Here is a 16,970-nt window from a genome sequence, read left to right on the forward strand (position 1 = left end):
ATCCAACTTTTTGGATTCTAAATGATCTACTACAAACTTATACATATCATAGGACTAACTTACGCATAGAAATAGACATTTGATAGATAAATAAACATACTCTGTAGTTAATAAGGTTAAGAGGACATGGCAAGATTTACAAACAAGTCATATGGTCGAAATGGTTAAACTACTTCTTATACAAATTATTTCCCTGTCTTCAAGAATAGCATTTCGGTGCAGCTAAGATAACCCCCGGTGTTCAATGGGATTTATATTGCTGAGTCTGCCAATGCATTGTCATTTTTTTTTCTTTTGATTTAAATTTTAACTGTTTCTTTAGTACCTTTCGCTTCTCTTTTTCCCCAACTTTTTTTATTGTTTTTTAAGGTTTTTTTTTGCAATGACCAAGAGAGAAAAACTAAGGGAGTAGGTTCAGTAATACCCCGTTTTGGCCCCAAAATATAGCAGTTTTACAAAATTGTGATAATGTAATCATGAAGCTATTTATTGGAAAGTAGAATGATTCTGCTACATAAATATGGGCTGTTTTAGACAATACAATACACATATATTGAGTTCTAGCATCATAAAGTCATGTTAAAGTACTGAAATCTTAGCAAAATTAGCATTTTAGTTTAATTTTAGACGGTTTCTGTCTAAAATGAAAGTGGCCGCATTCGTGTTCATTCATAATATTGAAATGCAAGTTGTATTTGACGATAATATAAAATATATCTAAAGGTTGAGCATGAACACGGTGGCGGCCACTTTCATTTTTGACAAAAACCACCTGAAAAGTGACGTTTTTTGGCAAATTTGATAGATTTTTCATATTAAAGCTTGAATCGGAGCGTTTTTAATGACTTAATCAGTTTAAATCTTTCACAAACACTAATTAAATCAATTGAAATAGACACGTAAGTTTTTAAAAATGGTCTAAAATATTTCGTCAGATGAACTTAAAAAATTGAGGCCAAAATCGGCCCTTACCGGACCTACTCCTTTGTAGAACTGATTAGAAAAATGCAATCTGCAATCAAGTAATTTTTTTCAGAATTGTCAACAGTTTGACAAGCACTTAGTGATTTTTTTTTTAGATACAAACATTTTACGTCGGAATGCCTATCCCTCCTGAAGAACATGATGGACCTTTGTGTGACGGGACCAGAAACATGAACAGGTATGTTATTATTTTTTATAACATGAGCAAGACGACGGGTTTCACATGTGGAGCAGGATCTGCATACCCTTCCGGATCACCTGATATCACCCAAACTTTGTAGTGGGGTTCGTGGTGCTTATTCTTTAGTTTTCTATGTTGTGTCATGTGTACTATTGTTTGTCTGTTTGTATTTTTCATATTTAGCTATGGCGTTGTCAGTTTATTTTCGATTTATAAGTTTGACTGTCCCTCTGGTATCTTTCGTCCCTCTTTAAAGGTTATCTCATATACTTAGACTGTGAAAAAAAAACAACACCTTTTTGGCAAACAATATGAATAAGTGTAACGATTTCTCTATTATAAATCTCTTTGTGCTACGTTTATGATATTTCTGAGATCTTTGTTAATATTTTCTCATAGTAAATTGATTACGTTTCCAACAGAGGCTATCATTTTGCATAGTCTATATATAACACACATTTATTCTTGCAAGTATGGTAACTGGTAGTTTTTAACACAGCCGTATAGGAATTATCTCAAAATGTTCATTGTTTGTTCATGAATTATACCATGAACAAGAATCCTGCACTCAGAAATATCATAAACGTAGCACAAAGAGATTTATAATAGAGAAATCGTTACACTTATTCATATTGTTGGCGCATGTTATAACGTTTAAACCAGCTTCTTTTGATTGTTCCTTTCTAAGTTAGCAACATGTTGTTCAGTAGTTGTCGTTTGTTAATGTGGTTCATAAGTGTATTTCACATGTTTCATTTTTTGTTTACATTATACCGTTGGTTTTGCTGTTTGAATTGTTTTACACTACTCATTTTGGTGCCCTTCATAACCTGCTGTGCGATGTGCTCCAAAGCTTTGTGTTGAATTCCATGCTTGAACAACCTTTTATTGTGTACTTTTTACACATTATGAAATGGATGGAGCGTTGTCTAATAAGCTTGCATGCCACATCTTCCTATTTCTATTAATCTTTAAGTGTATGACATTCAATTCAATAAAAATTACTAACATTTGTAAGTTAACTGACAACTGCCGAATTTTCCTGTATCTTTTTCACTCGATTTAAAAAAAAAAAGCAAACGCCTCGCTGGTTTCGTTGTAGTGTGCTCGCTTCGAGTACGGAGGTAGGGTTACACCAAAGATTTAAAAAAAATATATGTTGCTGCGTCTTCGCGAATAATGTGGCGTTTAGGAGCATGAGCAAGGAATTGTCGGCTCGAGGTCAAAATTATGTGTCTGAGTAGGGTTCTATGATTTCCGGCTGACTGTAACCTAGTCAACCAGCAAGAATTCAGTGTGTCGGTTTATTAAAAAGCCGGGGTTATTCTCATATCACATATCATTGTTCCCCTCCTGAATATGCATTTAATTTCCCACTGGACGATGAAGAGCCAGCAGATTTGATTCATCAAAAATCCCGAAGATAAAATATGGTGTTTAGTACGTCTGTGAAACAGGGATCGTTTTCTTCTTTTCAAACGCATCAAAAGCATGTGTCAATATTCCATAGACGTACTTGTACACCTGTTTAATGCGTCAACATAGTCATAGATTAAATCGAAAAGTTGGCAATAGAAAATAGGCATACGAAAAATCATTACAGGTAAAAAAAATCTATGACACGACATCATACAGACCTAGACAAACCGTCTCATAAATAACTTTTTCGTCACGTCTTTATCAGGAACTACATTACAAGGATTTTTGAAATTTGGTTTCAGGGTTAATAAGTCAGCTTAACCGTGTGACGCGTTATTAGATTCATCACTCAACAACTTCCATTTTATCGAACACATACATCATTTAAACATGACATTCGAGTTGAAAAATGTTCTGACATTTTTCTTATTACGCAAAAACTTTCTATTTACCGTCAAATATTTTGGAGGGAGAATCATCAGTCACCAGTAGCTTGCATTTTCACTTATTATAGCTTTTTTTTATATATATAATCATCTGACAAAAGGTATGTAGTCTATAGTACGCACGAAATGTTGGTACTTTATAACAAGTCAATGCATTATTCACAGTTTCTTTCTGTAAATTGAATATAAGGTCTTGTATGTTTAAACTGAGAATTCCAGTCAGATCGGTCAACATTAATTCGGCAGTGAATGCTCCTGTGAAAGTAAGAGTGTGATGATTTTTATAGATTTTATCGTGTCTTTTTCAGTATGTATATAAAAAGAGTTTTTACAGTCAAAAGTGAAGTTGGTATGCTCAACACGTCCGATTTATGATTGTAAATATAAGTTGATAGAATTACAACCGTTGTACAATACTGAATCCAGCCTGAGTAGCTAGTATGACATTTCAAACTGAATATTCGCATGAAAATGCAAATAGATATAGGAAGATGTGGTGTGAGTGCCAATAATACAACTCTCCATCCAAATATTAATTTAAAAAAAAAATTAAACCATTATAGGTCAATGTACGGCCTTCAACACGGAGCCTTGACTCACACCGAATCACAAGCTATAAAGGGCCCAAAAATTACTAATGTAAAACTATTCAAACGGGTAAACCAACGGTCTAATCCATATATAAAAAACGGCAAACGAAAAATACGTATACATTACATAAAACGACAACTACCGTTCATCAGATTCCTGACTTAGGACAGGTGCAAACATTTGCAAAACAAAATTGTTATTCATTACACTTAACTTATAAAACATGATATTTCAGCCAGACCATATCAGGAAGTAATACAATTGATTCCTCAGAAGACAAGTACAAGGTAAATTACCTTAAATCACCTAATAGGCTAATATTTAAACAAACGTTATTTTTTATTATCATTGGTTATTATTATATCCCCAAACCAAGTTTGACGGTAATTGAGAATATATATTTCATAGAAAAATAAATACATACGATATGATTGCCAGTGAGACACCTTACCACCAGATCAAATGATGTAAACTACTGTAAATTCAGAAATTTTTGCGTGCACTTATTATTGCGATTTTGTCATTTTAGACTCAAAAGCGATTTAAATCTGTGCGACATTGAGACAAATCCTTTTTTATTCATATAAAATATTTCAAAATGCGAGTTTAAATTATTGCGATTATAACCTTGTCGCATTTTTCGCAATAATAAAAACATCGCAATAAATTCTTGATTTTTGTAGCTATAATATGTCCGCGCAAGCTATATATGTCACTTATATGACAAATGTTAAACATAATTTAAACAAAAACAAAACTTGGCATGATTTATGTAAAAAGCAATAAACGCAATCAAAGATGATACGGTAATGGACAAAATGCGGAATAAAACATGCAATATCATTCCCTAAAAAATGTATCAAAGATACCAGGGGCCGGTAACAAGAATTTTTGTTTAAGAGAGGTCGTAAGTATGGAATTAAGGGGAGGATAAGATAATTCTAAGATCACCCAAAGAGTGTAAATCAAAGCTCCCTCAGGTTGTTCGTAGATCGGTCTTATTTCTCCCTTAAATTGCATCGTTATTGTTTTCAAGTTACGATTTCTTAATAATTTTCTGGTGTCTCCGTTTTTGGTTCCTCGCAAAGAAATAAGAATCACCTAAAATGAATAATAGAAATGTTTTAATGAACGATTAAATGCGAATAACAATCAACTACCCATTTAACCTAAGGAAAACAAACTGGCCTCAGACCAACAATTATTCTTCCGGCCCTTTTTGATAAAAGTAAAATTGAATTAAAAAAGTTGCACCGCTTCAAACATGAAATTATTTTAACTGCTGATATAACATTTTTATTTCAATAAAAATATGCTTGTCTCAGGACAATCCTTCGAGGGGCCTATTTTTTACCAGGCCAATGGTATGATTTGAATCGAGTATAAATGACGAGTCTCAAATGACGTAGGCTTAATTTTCTATACTACCGATTATTTCGGTCAAATCACTACTAGAATAGTTTACTTTTATAATTTGTGATTTAAATGGAGAGTTATATCATTGGCACTCATACCAAATCTTTTTATATTTTTTTCCCGTTAAACTATATTTTTTTCACATTTTAAAAGCCTTCTTACAAAAAAAAAATCCCAAAAATTCCTAACTCCGGGGAAAATTCAAAACGGAAATTAAGTCCTTAACCAAATGGCAAAACCAAATGATTAAACACATCAAACGAATGGACGACACTTGCCATATTCCTGACTTGTTACAGGCATTTTCAAAGTGTAAAAAAATGATGGATGGAACCTGGTTTAAAGAGCTGAACCTCTCACTTGCATGACAGTCAAATTCCTTGATATTGATGATGATGCGTGAACAAAAAAGACACAATACGCAAAAATGTAAAAAAAAAACAACAACAAAAAACAATTATACAACAACAACGCCCAACCCACTAAAAAATGAAGATGATTTTAGATGATTCGGATGGGTACGCAAGGTCCTGCTCTACGTGTGGCGCCCATCGTGTTGCTCATTATACATTGTATTACAAAGCCGGTAAATAATTGTCAACCAACTCATGATGGCTTCCGTAAAATTTAAGAAGTGATGATTTAAACTTCACCATTTGGAACTCTTGGTTTAATATTGAAAAAGTTCACAAGTTTCTTCTTGCTTTATATTTAACACTTCTCTCAACAAGCCAAAATTGTAATGATTTACAAAAAAGAGAAACTACCATCATCCACATACATGGCCAAGAAAACACTGATGTATAATTTCCTATTCAGATGAATTAATAATTAAGATAAAAAGGTTCTAAGGTTGTAATGACGTTTTAACTTTTTTAAGCAACTTGTCCTAATATTAACAAGTGAATGTACAGCTAAGAGTAGTCGGGACCACTCTTACAAAAAATGTCAAGTGAAGCTATTTCTTGGTACACCCCTAAGTTGCTAAGTTTGTTTTAAGAACACTTAATAACTGATCAAAATTTAAAATTGATTTTGTGTTACCAGAATTAGTAAGAATGCTTTGAGGTAGACGTAAGAATCGTTCTTAAATCATGCACTTTTTCAAAACATTAAGGCCTGTTAATCATTCTAAGATATGTCTGAGGTAGGGTCTTATTACATTCTTAACTCTTAAGACGCCCTTTAGACGTTCGTAAGACATACGAATGCTTCTTGTTACCGGCCCCAGGATAATAAAACTACGAAGATAATAATAAATTAAAAAAAAGCTATCACAACGCTACATACATTATTTAAGGCTGCGTGAATTACACATAACTATCAATCTGTGATTGATCATCTATAGGTTAAGTAAATCCAATCGTACAATTGGAACATTTGAATGGTAAAATGACAGGATCATAGATATGAAAATACCCGATAAATACGAATCATCATAATAGATTTAAACCATACTTCTATAACAACCTCTTAACTATGATGTCATCTTTATATTCTTAACCCTGTGTTAGATATATATAATTATATAGTACGATTTGGTATGAGTTCCAATGACACAACTCTGCATCCAAATAACAATTTATAAAAGTAAACCATTATGGGTCAAGGTACGACCTTCATTACGGAGCCCTGTTCACACCGAACAACAAGCTATAAAGGGCCCAAAACTTACTAGTGTAAAACCATTCAAACGAGAAAACCAACGGTCTAATCTATATACAAAAAAACAAGAAACGAGAAACACATGTAAATTACATAAACAAACGACATATACTGTACAGCAAATTCATGACTTAGGATAGACGCAAACATTTTCAACGGGATTTAAACGTTTTAATGGTACCAAACCTTCTCCCTTTTTCTAAACAATAGTATAACATCAAAACATAGAAAAACACAGGATAAAATATCAATTGAAAGGCTTAACTCAACCTAAAAAAAACGTAAATTAACACATTATGAACGACCAAATTTGATCTGCGATACCTGAATGCAAATACATAGTTATAAGAATTATTAAGTATAAGTATTTAAGGTCAAAAGTAAATAAGCAAGTTCAAATGAAGCTATGGTTAGATACCATCGTGAAATATTTAAAAAAAAAAAAAAAAAAAAAATAAAAAAAAAAAAAAAAAAAAAAAAAAAAAAAAAAAAAAAAAAACTCACTTTGGAAAAAAAACTCGGTTTCATATTATACACCGGTAATTAGAAGAAAAAAAATTGTCGTTAATAGATATAGGAAGATGTGTTGTGAGTGCCAATGAGACAATTTCCATCCAAAAAACAATTTATAAAAGTAAACCATTACAGGTCAATGTACGGCCTTCCACGTTGAACCTGTGCTTACACCGAACCACAAGCTATAAAGGGCCCAAAACTTACTTGTGTAAAACCATTCAAACGGGAAAACCAATGATCTAATCTATGTAAAAAAAAAACACGAGAAACGAGAACATATGTAAATTACATAAACAAACGACATATACTGCACAGCAGATTCATGACTAAGGACAGACGCAAACATTTTCAGCGGGATTACACGTTTTAATGGAACCTAACCTTCTCCCTTTTACTTAACAATAGTATAACATCACAACATAGAAAAACACACGATAAAATATCAATTGAAAAGCTTAACTCAATCTAAAAAACGTAAATTAACACGTTATGAACGACAAAATGTGATCTGCGATGCCTGAATGCAAATACATAGTTAATATAATTATAAAGTATAAATACTTAAGGTCAAAAGTAACTAAACAAGTTCAAGCAAAGCTGTGGTTAGATACCGCTGTGAAATATTTAAAAAAAAATAGAAACTCATAATTTAAAAAAAAACGGTTTCATATTCTACATTGGTAAATGGAAAAAAAAAATTGTCGTTAATAGATATAGGAAGATGTGGTATGAGTCCCAATGAGACAACTTTCCATCCAAACAATAATTTATTAAAGAAACGTCAAGGTACGTACGGCCTTCAACACGGAGCCTTGGCTCACACCGAACAACAAACTATAAATGGACCGAACATTACTAGTGTGAAACCATTCAAACGGGAAAACCAACGGTCGTATCTATATATATATATACATCTGTTGTAGGGTTGTCACTGACTCAGACGTACTTATGAATATAATTATTTTCTGTGACTGTATCTTACATTAATTTGTAGGATCCTTTACTATAGATAATTTAGCTGATCTGTAACAATAACATCTTCATGCCTTATATAGCATGTACTGTAGTACGCCGCTAGATTAAAACTGACGTGGAAAGGTAACATATGGCTACCGAAAGCTCTTTTAATTGAGAGCTCATGTGGTCGTGTGGTCTAGCGGGACGGCTGCAGTGCAGGCGATTTGGTGTCGCGATATCACAGTAGCATGGGTTCGAATCCCGGCGAGGGAAGAACCAAAAATTTGCGAAAGCAAATTTACAGATCTAACATTGTTGGGTTGATGTTTAGACGAGTTGTATATATATATATATATATATATATATATAAACGAGAAACACGCATAAGATTAAATGTGACTTGTAGGTAAACAAGTACAAAAAAAAGCAAATAAAAATGTTTTTTTGCTGAAGCTTATTTTAGTATTTTATTTAAGATTAAGATATATGCTTCTTAAATCTATTAGTATAATATTATACAATGCGAGTCTATCACTAATAATTTACATATTTCCAATGACTTTTGTTTGTTTGTTAGACAATTGTTAGGTCTTGAACTAGGTCGACTAATCAGCCATACTGACATGGCTGCCTTTTTCGGATTTATGGTATTGTTATTCTTTTCCTTTAATTTAACCAAAATATTCGCGTATTTATAACTTTGCATTATACACTTTTCTTAATGTGGAAAGAAAAATGTTTAAAAAGATAAAAAAAAAATATCTTAGATGAATGCATATTTAATTTGCAGGTTCCATTTGTGGAAATGCATTCAAAATGTATCTTAGGTAGAGGTGCAAGTGGTGTTTGTGCACAATTGACGGACGGATATTCGAAGGATGTCGCCTACAAAACAGTAAGTGTCTTTTTTTTGTGTTTTTAAGTCTCCCAAACAAAGTTTTGAGACTTATTGTTTTTGCTCAATTCTTATTTTTTTTATATAATTATGGCACCCTCAACGGCGTTGGGGTGACGTTTTGTTATTCTTAGTTTCATTTTTTTATTATTATTATGGCACCCTCAACGGAGTTAGGGTGACATATTGTTATTATTCGTTTCTTTTTTTCATATATTTATTCTTCCTCACTTTTTTGTCAATGTTATTTCTCAGAATTGGCTTGAACAATATTGATAGAACTATACCATAATGAGGACCACTATATTAAATTGTGTAATCGGGGTATCGCATCATCATCATGATGGCTGCCGTAATCATGGAAACTAATAAAAATTTTAAAAAATCAAGATTCTAAATCTTTCGTTATAAGAACCAGCCTAATGAAACTTTATGTAAAAGTTGGCAGTGATGCCCCGAGGTACTTAGCTTCTGCAAAATGCCTGCCATTGCCATGGAAACTGGAAAAAAAGTTTAACATTGACCCTATGGGAAAAACGGTCAAAGCATCCTTTTCTTGAGGAATATCAGACACCGTTACCATGGAAAAAGCAAAAATATCAAAAAAAATCAAAATGGTCCAGACTTAATGAAACTTACAATTGATGGTAACTTACAATTTGAGATAAGACTTATGATTTCAGAATTTTCAAAATGGTCGCCGTTGCCATGGAAACTGAAAAAAATGAAAAATGGTCCAAATTTGATGAAAATTTACAGAGTAATACATTCTTATGTCTTTGTAGGCATTACCTGTTTATACTTTCAAAATGGCTGCAGTTCAGAGGCAATGTGGGAAGGGTGTCGTCCGCTATTTCTTGCAAGAGCAAATCTAGTTGTCTTTCTCATTATTCAAAGCTTCTGAAATATTAAAAAAAATAGTATACTTCCTAATTAATATTTTTTTAAAGTAATTACTGTGACTTTTTCTACATATTTGTTGTCATATTCTATAAATTGATCTTTGTTTTTTTAATTTTTTTAAAATATATATTTACAGAAACACATTTACTATTTAGCAATTTAGAAATATATGATTTAGATTTTCTAATATGAAATAAAGCAATTGCAATGTAAACTTGCACATTGTGACTAATTTTTAAGAATCTTAAATTAATTCGTATATTTTTATTAGTATTTAATCATAAATCATAATTTTTATATTAACTTATTTTAATTATAAAAATCTAAATATTCATTTATATTATAGACATGACAAAAATAGGAAATTCATGGATAAGGGGAAGACATTCTACTATTTAGTTTAGAATCAGAACTGTTGAATATCAAATGTGCATAATAATAAACAAAACAAAGAAGTAGAACATTCGATGATGCAATAGATATTGCAATCTGAAGTTGTCTTCTTTTTGCCTCGAAAAAAGGGGGAATATGACAGTTCTTGTCCATTCGTTTTTGATGCGTTTTGTTTTTTGATTTTGCCATTTGATTAGGGACTTTCCAAATTGATTTTCCTCTGGGTTCAGTATTTTGGTGATTTTACTTTTAATAAGAGTAAAATAAAAAATAATACAAAGGAGAATTCCTAACGAAAGGTCCCAGAATGGCCAAATTAAAAGCTCAAGCACATCAAACGAATACAAAACAACTGTCATATTCGTGACTTGGTACATATGTACCTTAAATAGAAAATGATGGATTAAACCTGGTTTATAGCTAGCTAAATCTTACACTTGTATGACAGAAAATAGCAAAAGAAATTGGACTCAACGTCTAATAAGATTGGTTTACAAATTGTTCTTTTAACAATAGAACTTTTCAGAAACAATGTTCTTCTCGAGAGACGAATTAATTTCAAATCTAATGAAATTATTCATAAGTATTTCAATGAATATGCATCAATAAATCTAATCTTCAAAATGATATTTGTGTTTTGATTTAATAACTATTGGTTTGCACCGGTTTGTGAGAAACAGTGATTGTCAAAAAATTGAAATTATAATATTTTTGTTAAGAAAACAGGCTTGTTAAAAATACTGATTTGTGGTGCCTATACATTGTCCCTTGAGTGAGAAAAAGTGGCAGTCAATTTGGTTCAATTACGTAAAAATAAGTTAAAACAAATATATTATTGACATTTTATTGATTTACAAATAAATAATTACATTTTTTGCATGGGTATTTAATACCAAGTGAAATTGCTCTCTGTAAATGTTTCGAAATCACGGATACAAGATTCCCTGATAATATATGATTTTTATCACCAGATCTATACGTGTATGGGCAACACGCCGGGTGCCAATCTTGAGCAGGACCTGCTAACGCTTATGGAGCATCCGAGTCCCCCTCCCTCCCCATGCATTTATTCAGGTGATGCTTGCTGAATCTGAAATAATCTGTGAAATATTATGTTGTTTTGTTTCCTCTTTTTGTGGTTTTCTTTTTTGTTCTTTTTTTGCACGGTATTGTAAGATTTTATTGACTGTGAATATCCACTTGGTTTATCCAGCTTTTTTTTTCTTAAAAGTTCTGCTGAGAAAGGACGAATGAGCGTAATAATCTCTATAATTTGTCCCGACTTTTGTCGTCGAGTTATGGTAAATTTACTAGCTTCCAAACATAGCAAAGCAAAGCACAGCTTATAGTATTTTTGTGATTTTCATACATATCTCAATGATTAATTGCGTGTTGATGTTGGTTATCTGTTTGATAAATCTGTTCATTTCATTTATTTTTAAGTGGATATGTTTCTATATATATATACCATTCATTTGTCTGTTTATAACCTTGTTTTGTACCGAACATTTCAGATTAGCAGAAAAGATAAATTCAAAGCCAAAAGAGAATTGGAAACTATGGTGAAGTTCATGGGCAATGGCTTACCACGGATTTTTACTATTAAAGAAACTGACTACTTTTACGGAATATACATGGAATTGATATTTCCCTGTAAGTGCAAAATAAGATATAATGATTTATATATACTTTTATAAAAAGTAAACAGTTGTAGATATCGTTGACCAAATTATTATAAGATGGTCTTCGTTTATCCGATTATTGCAGAAGTTGTTAAACTGGTAGCGCGCGATTGGGATATGATTATCGACTAGATTTAATCTTCTTGGATATTCTAACAACAAATCAAAGTGAAAGATAAATATAAAAAAAATAATTTAGTATTATATCAGAATTATGATTCTTTTATAGATACATGTAATGCAAAATTAGCAAAAAACAAATATTTCCTCATCTATACACCTCACAAACGCCTCGATATGATGCGGTTATGATATCGCAATCAAAATTGTTCGGATAATTTTGCATGTTAACTAAATTCTTGCAGACTATTGGCCACGAGCATCACTGAAGAGACACGTATTGTCGAAATGCACATCTGGTGCAAGAAAATTGGTACCGTTAATTTTATTATAGATAACTTCGTTTTTAAAGATTGTTCATATGCTAGAATAAAATACGTTTGTCACTTATAATGTAGGGAAACATTTTTGGTCTACATTTTTTTCCGAATTTGTACTTATTTCTTCAAAAGTATTTTGAAGTCATCTATACTGGCACAGAATCCAGATGACGTCCGATACCGCAAAATGTAATTTTAATAATAGTTTCATTGGTCAATATTGGTATACAAGAGGTTAATTCGAAATGAAATGTGTCTCTTTGAATTGAGTAAGGGCTTCCTCTCTTTTGTCAATTTTAGTACAGCCGATTTTTTTACCGTTTTTTATAGAATGACTGATTCATTTTTGTCCGTGATACTAAAAACCCCTCTCCTTAGAGAGGAAGCATGTTTGCTAATGAGACAACTATCCACCAAAGTTCAAGTGAAGTGGTTGTAGTACAAATAAAATCTTGAAAGCGATTTGAATTTAAGATAAATTATTGAATATTATTTTATCAAAGAAATAATTTGATGTAATTTTCTCAAATATCAAAATTTACTGAAAGACACAATTTTTGTCTTATTTTGTACAATATATAATATATATACGTCTGAGTCAGTGACAACCCTACAACAGATGTATCCATCGGATCGCCATCAATGATGGTGATACATGGCTGTGTACATAATGTATATACAACTCGTCTAAACATCAACCCGACAATGTTAGATCTGTAAATTTGCTTTCGCAAATTTTTGGTTCTTCCCTCGCTGGGATTCGAACCCATGCTACTGTGATATCGTGACACCAAATCACCTGCACTGCAGCCGTCCCGCTAGACCACACGACCGCCTGGGCTCTCGAAAAAGGGCTTTCGGTGGGCATGTGTTACCTTTCCACGTCAGTTTTAATCTAGCGGCGTACTACAGTACATGATATATAAGGCATGAAGATGTTATTGTTTACAGATCAGCTAAATTATCTATAGTAAAGGATCCTACAAATTAATGTAAGATACAGTCAATATAATTATTTTCTGTGACTGTATCTTACATTAATTTGTAGGATCCTTTACTATAGATAATTTAGCTGATCTGTAAACAATAACATCTTCATGCCTTATATATCATGTACTGTAGTACGCCGCTAGATTAAAACTGACGTGGAAAGGTAACACATGCCCACCGAAAGCTCTTTTTTTGAGAGCCCAGGTGGTCGTGTGGTCTAGCGGGACGGCTGCAGTGCAGGCGATTTGGTGTCACGATATCACAGTAGCATGGGTTCGAATCCCGGCGAGGGAAGAACCAAAAATTTGCGAAAGCAAATTTACAGATCTAACATTGTTGGGTTGATGTTTAGACGAGTTGTATATATATATATATATATACGAGTCTAAATTGAAAACTACGTTCAAACCTATGATTGCGTTGGATAAAAATCTCAATTTTTATACGTGTGCATGTCAAACAAATTTCGTTGCAGAAGGGTCTAAAAACAGCACAAACAACATTTTCCAAAAGACCAAAAAAGTGAAAAAGTATATTTAAACAAAACGCATTTGACTAACAGGTCGAACAACTGATGTTCTTTAACCCTGCTGACTGCCATTGACGATATATATATATATATATGTGAGATATATGGTTACAGATGATACTGTTGTGGCAAGAATTCTAAATTGACCATTTGAGACAGAAAATGTGAACTTTTATTGACAAATAGGCATACAGTAAGATGTGGAGTGGAGACAGAGGCAGGATTGGATACTTTATATGTAAACTTGAATGTTGTAATGATTGACTGCTAAACGTTACATTTATAGTATGCTGAAATGCTTTAATATGTAATCAAATTGGTTTTAAACAGGTTCTAGGCATTTTATATATCAGAAAATATGCAAATAGGATAAGCTGGCAATATTTAAAGTCTTGTTTTCAAATTCTTCTAAAAATTGAAACAAGGGAGGGGGTATAAATGTACAGTTAAGAAAAATGTAGAGTATATGCAGTGATTTCTTTATGGCTTCAATTCTGATAAATGAGTTTTAATGTGAGAGAAACTGATTTTAGAGAGTTTTCTATTTGCATAAATGTTTGTGTATATCAGTATATTGACAACATTTTATATATATTTTGAAAAATATTATCGTTTTTAATCTAACCATATGTACTCTATAGTTATGCATACTAATAGATTCTTCGCTCCTTATCGCCTTAAGATGAAAATGAAAGACACTGGAATTTGCTTTATCAAAAGTTCTGTGAATTGACTGCAGATGCATTGTAATATTTTAATGCTTAGACAGAATCGATGGAGTTTAGAACCTTTTTTTTAGTCAGAAGTTATAACTAATATATTACAATGTTCAAAAAAATATGTGTTTAATACAACAGAAAACGATAACTTATGTTTATATGTATTATATCATTATTATGTTTTTAGCTCACCTGGCCCGAAGGTCATTTTTCGTAAACTTTATATATCTTTTACAAAAATCTTCTCCTCTGAAACTACTGGGCCAAATTAATCCAAACTTGGCCACACTCATCTTTGGGGTATCTAGTTAAAAAAATGTGTGGCGTGACCCGCCAAACCAACCAAGATGGCCGCCATGGCTAAAAATAGAACATAGGGATGAAATGCAGCTTTTGGCTTATAACTCAAAAACCAAAGCATTTAGAGCAAATCTGACATGGGTTAAATTGTTTATCAAGTCAACATCTATCTTCTCTTAAATTTTCAGATGAATCAGAGAACCTGTTGTTGGGTTGCTGTCCCTGAATTGGTCATTTTAAGGAAATTTTGCTGTTTTTGGTTATTATCGTGAATATAATTATAGATAGAGATAAACTGTAAACAGCAATAATGTTCAGCAAAGTAAGATTTAAAAATAAGTCAACATGACCAAAATGGTCAATTGACCCCCTAAGGAGTTATTGTCCTTTATAGTCAATTTTTGTAAATTTTTACTACCGGTAATATTTTCCACAGAAACTGCTTGGCCAAGTTCATTATAGATAGTAATAGTTGTTAGCAGCAATAATGTTCAGTAAAGTAAGATGAACCAACATATCATCATCACCAAAACAGAATTTTGTCATGAATCCATCTGCTTCTTTTCTTTAATATTCACATAGACCAAGGTGAGCGACAAAGGCTCTTTAGAGCCTCTAGTTATAATATGTACATTAAATAATCATGTATTGCTTTGTAACAATAAAAAAAGGTTGAGGACTTTTGCAACTGACACGTATAAATTTGGTATTTATTTTCATTTTAATTCTTTTTTCTTTAGGTATATCAATGACTGACTTAACTAAGCGTTTGGCCTGCATAAGAAATAGTGTTGAAGATCGCGGAAGACGATTTTTTCACTATTTTTTTTATATGTTATTAGGCGAGATAAAAAAGTTTCATGATAAAGGGCATACCCATGGAGATTTAGGAGGTAGGCGTTATATACTAATTGCTTTGATATCAAAGTTTTTCATATTAAAGTGGGTAAAACGTATCAGCTAATCAACCAAACTTATTATAAAGCAAACCATCTTCAATTTTGTCTCGCTTGACGGAGTCAAAAAAGCGAGACATAGGTATACTGTTTCTGGCGTCAGCGGAGGCGATTAGGTCTTTTTTATGGTGAACCACTAGTGGCAAGTCAAATCTGTTTGGTATGCAGTGTGGACAATACAAAAATTAAAGAAATGTTAACAAAAACAAGATAATTTTTAATTTAAGTTACTTGTATATAATTTGGAGTTTAGTATGGCGTTTAATATCACTGTACCAGTATATATATTTGTTAGGGGGCCAGCTGAAGTACGCCTCTGGTGCAGGAATTTCTCACTGCATTGAAGACCTATTGATGACCTTCTGCTGTTGTCTGTTTTAAAGTCGAGTTGTTGTCTATTGACACATTCACCATTTCCATTCTCAATTTAATTATAATATTTATCATTATAAAAACAAATAAATATTTCAACAAAGAACATTAACAAAAATCAAAATACAAAAATGTTTCTCATACTTTTGTCTCTATGGGTTTGATTTTTTTTGTTCTTGTATGAAATGATTGTCAACTGTTTGTATTTGATATCTGTAAAATTATTTCATTCGATTTTCTGTGGTTGTAATGCTTTACAATTGTTTTGTAGAGTCAAAAAACGAATCTAATATTCTCCTTCAAAAAACGGAAGTGCATTCGGTAGCTGTGCGTTTGATTGATCCTGGAGATGTCAACCACGAAATAACAATAGATCTTGCTGACATATCAATTCATATGTGCACGGTGAGTGTCTTATTTTTATGCAAGTTTTTCAAATGTTATAATAGTCTACTTAAATTTTAAAAAAGGGTATTAACTTGAGCTGTTTGGTGTTCTCATCAATAAAATTAGGTATGAAGAACCGGAGGGTTTCTGTATCATCGGATTCCGATATAAACATAAGCGACACGAAAGGTGCACAATGTGTAGGCAGGATCTGCCTACCCTTCCAGAG

The 16,970-nt window shown here is 32.2% G+C and overlaps 1 protein-coding gene across 1 annotated transcript in view; it reads left to right on the top strand.

Moving 5' to 3' along the window:
• LOC139498801 (uncharacterized) overlaps window positions 1-16,970 on the top strand; it is a 113,428-nt gene that overhangs the window by 80,475 nt on the left and 15,983 nt on the right. Inside the window, exons 5-10 of the mRNA XM_071287358.1 lie at window positions 1,080-1,162; window positions 3,857-3,908; window positions 8,966-9,070; window positions 11,881-12,019; window positions 15,767-15,919; window positions 16,626-16,759. Of these exons, the coding sequence (XP_071143459.1) occupies window positions 1,080-1,162; window positions 3,857-3,908; window positions 8,966-9,070; window positions 11,881-12,019; window positions 15,767-15,919; window positions 16,626-16,759 (666 nt within the window). The remainder of the gene's footprint in view (window positions 1-1,079; window positions 1,163-3,856; window positions 3,909-8,965; window positions 9,071-11,880; window positions 12,020-15,766; window positions 15,920-16,625; window positions 16,760-16,970) is intronic.

This window comes from Mytilus edulis, chromosome 12 (genome assembly GCF_963676685.1).
Source record: "Mytilus edulis chromosome 12, xbMytEdul2.2, whole genome shotgun sequence".
Classification (NCBI taxonomy): domain Eukaryota; kingdom Metazoa; phylum Mollusca; class Bivalvia; order Mytilida; family Mytilidae; genus Mytilus; species Mytilus edulis.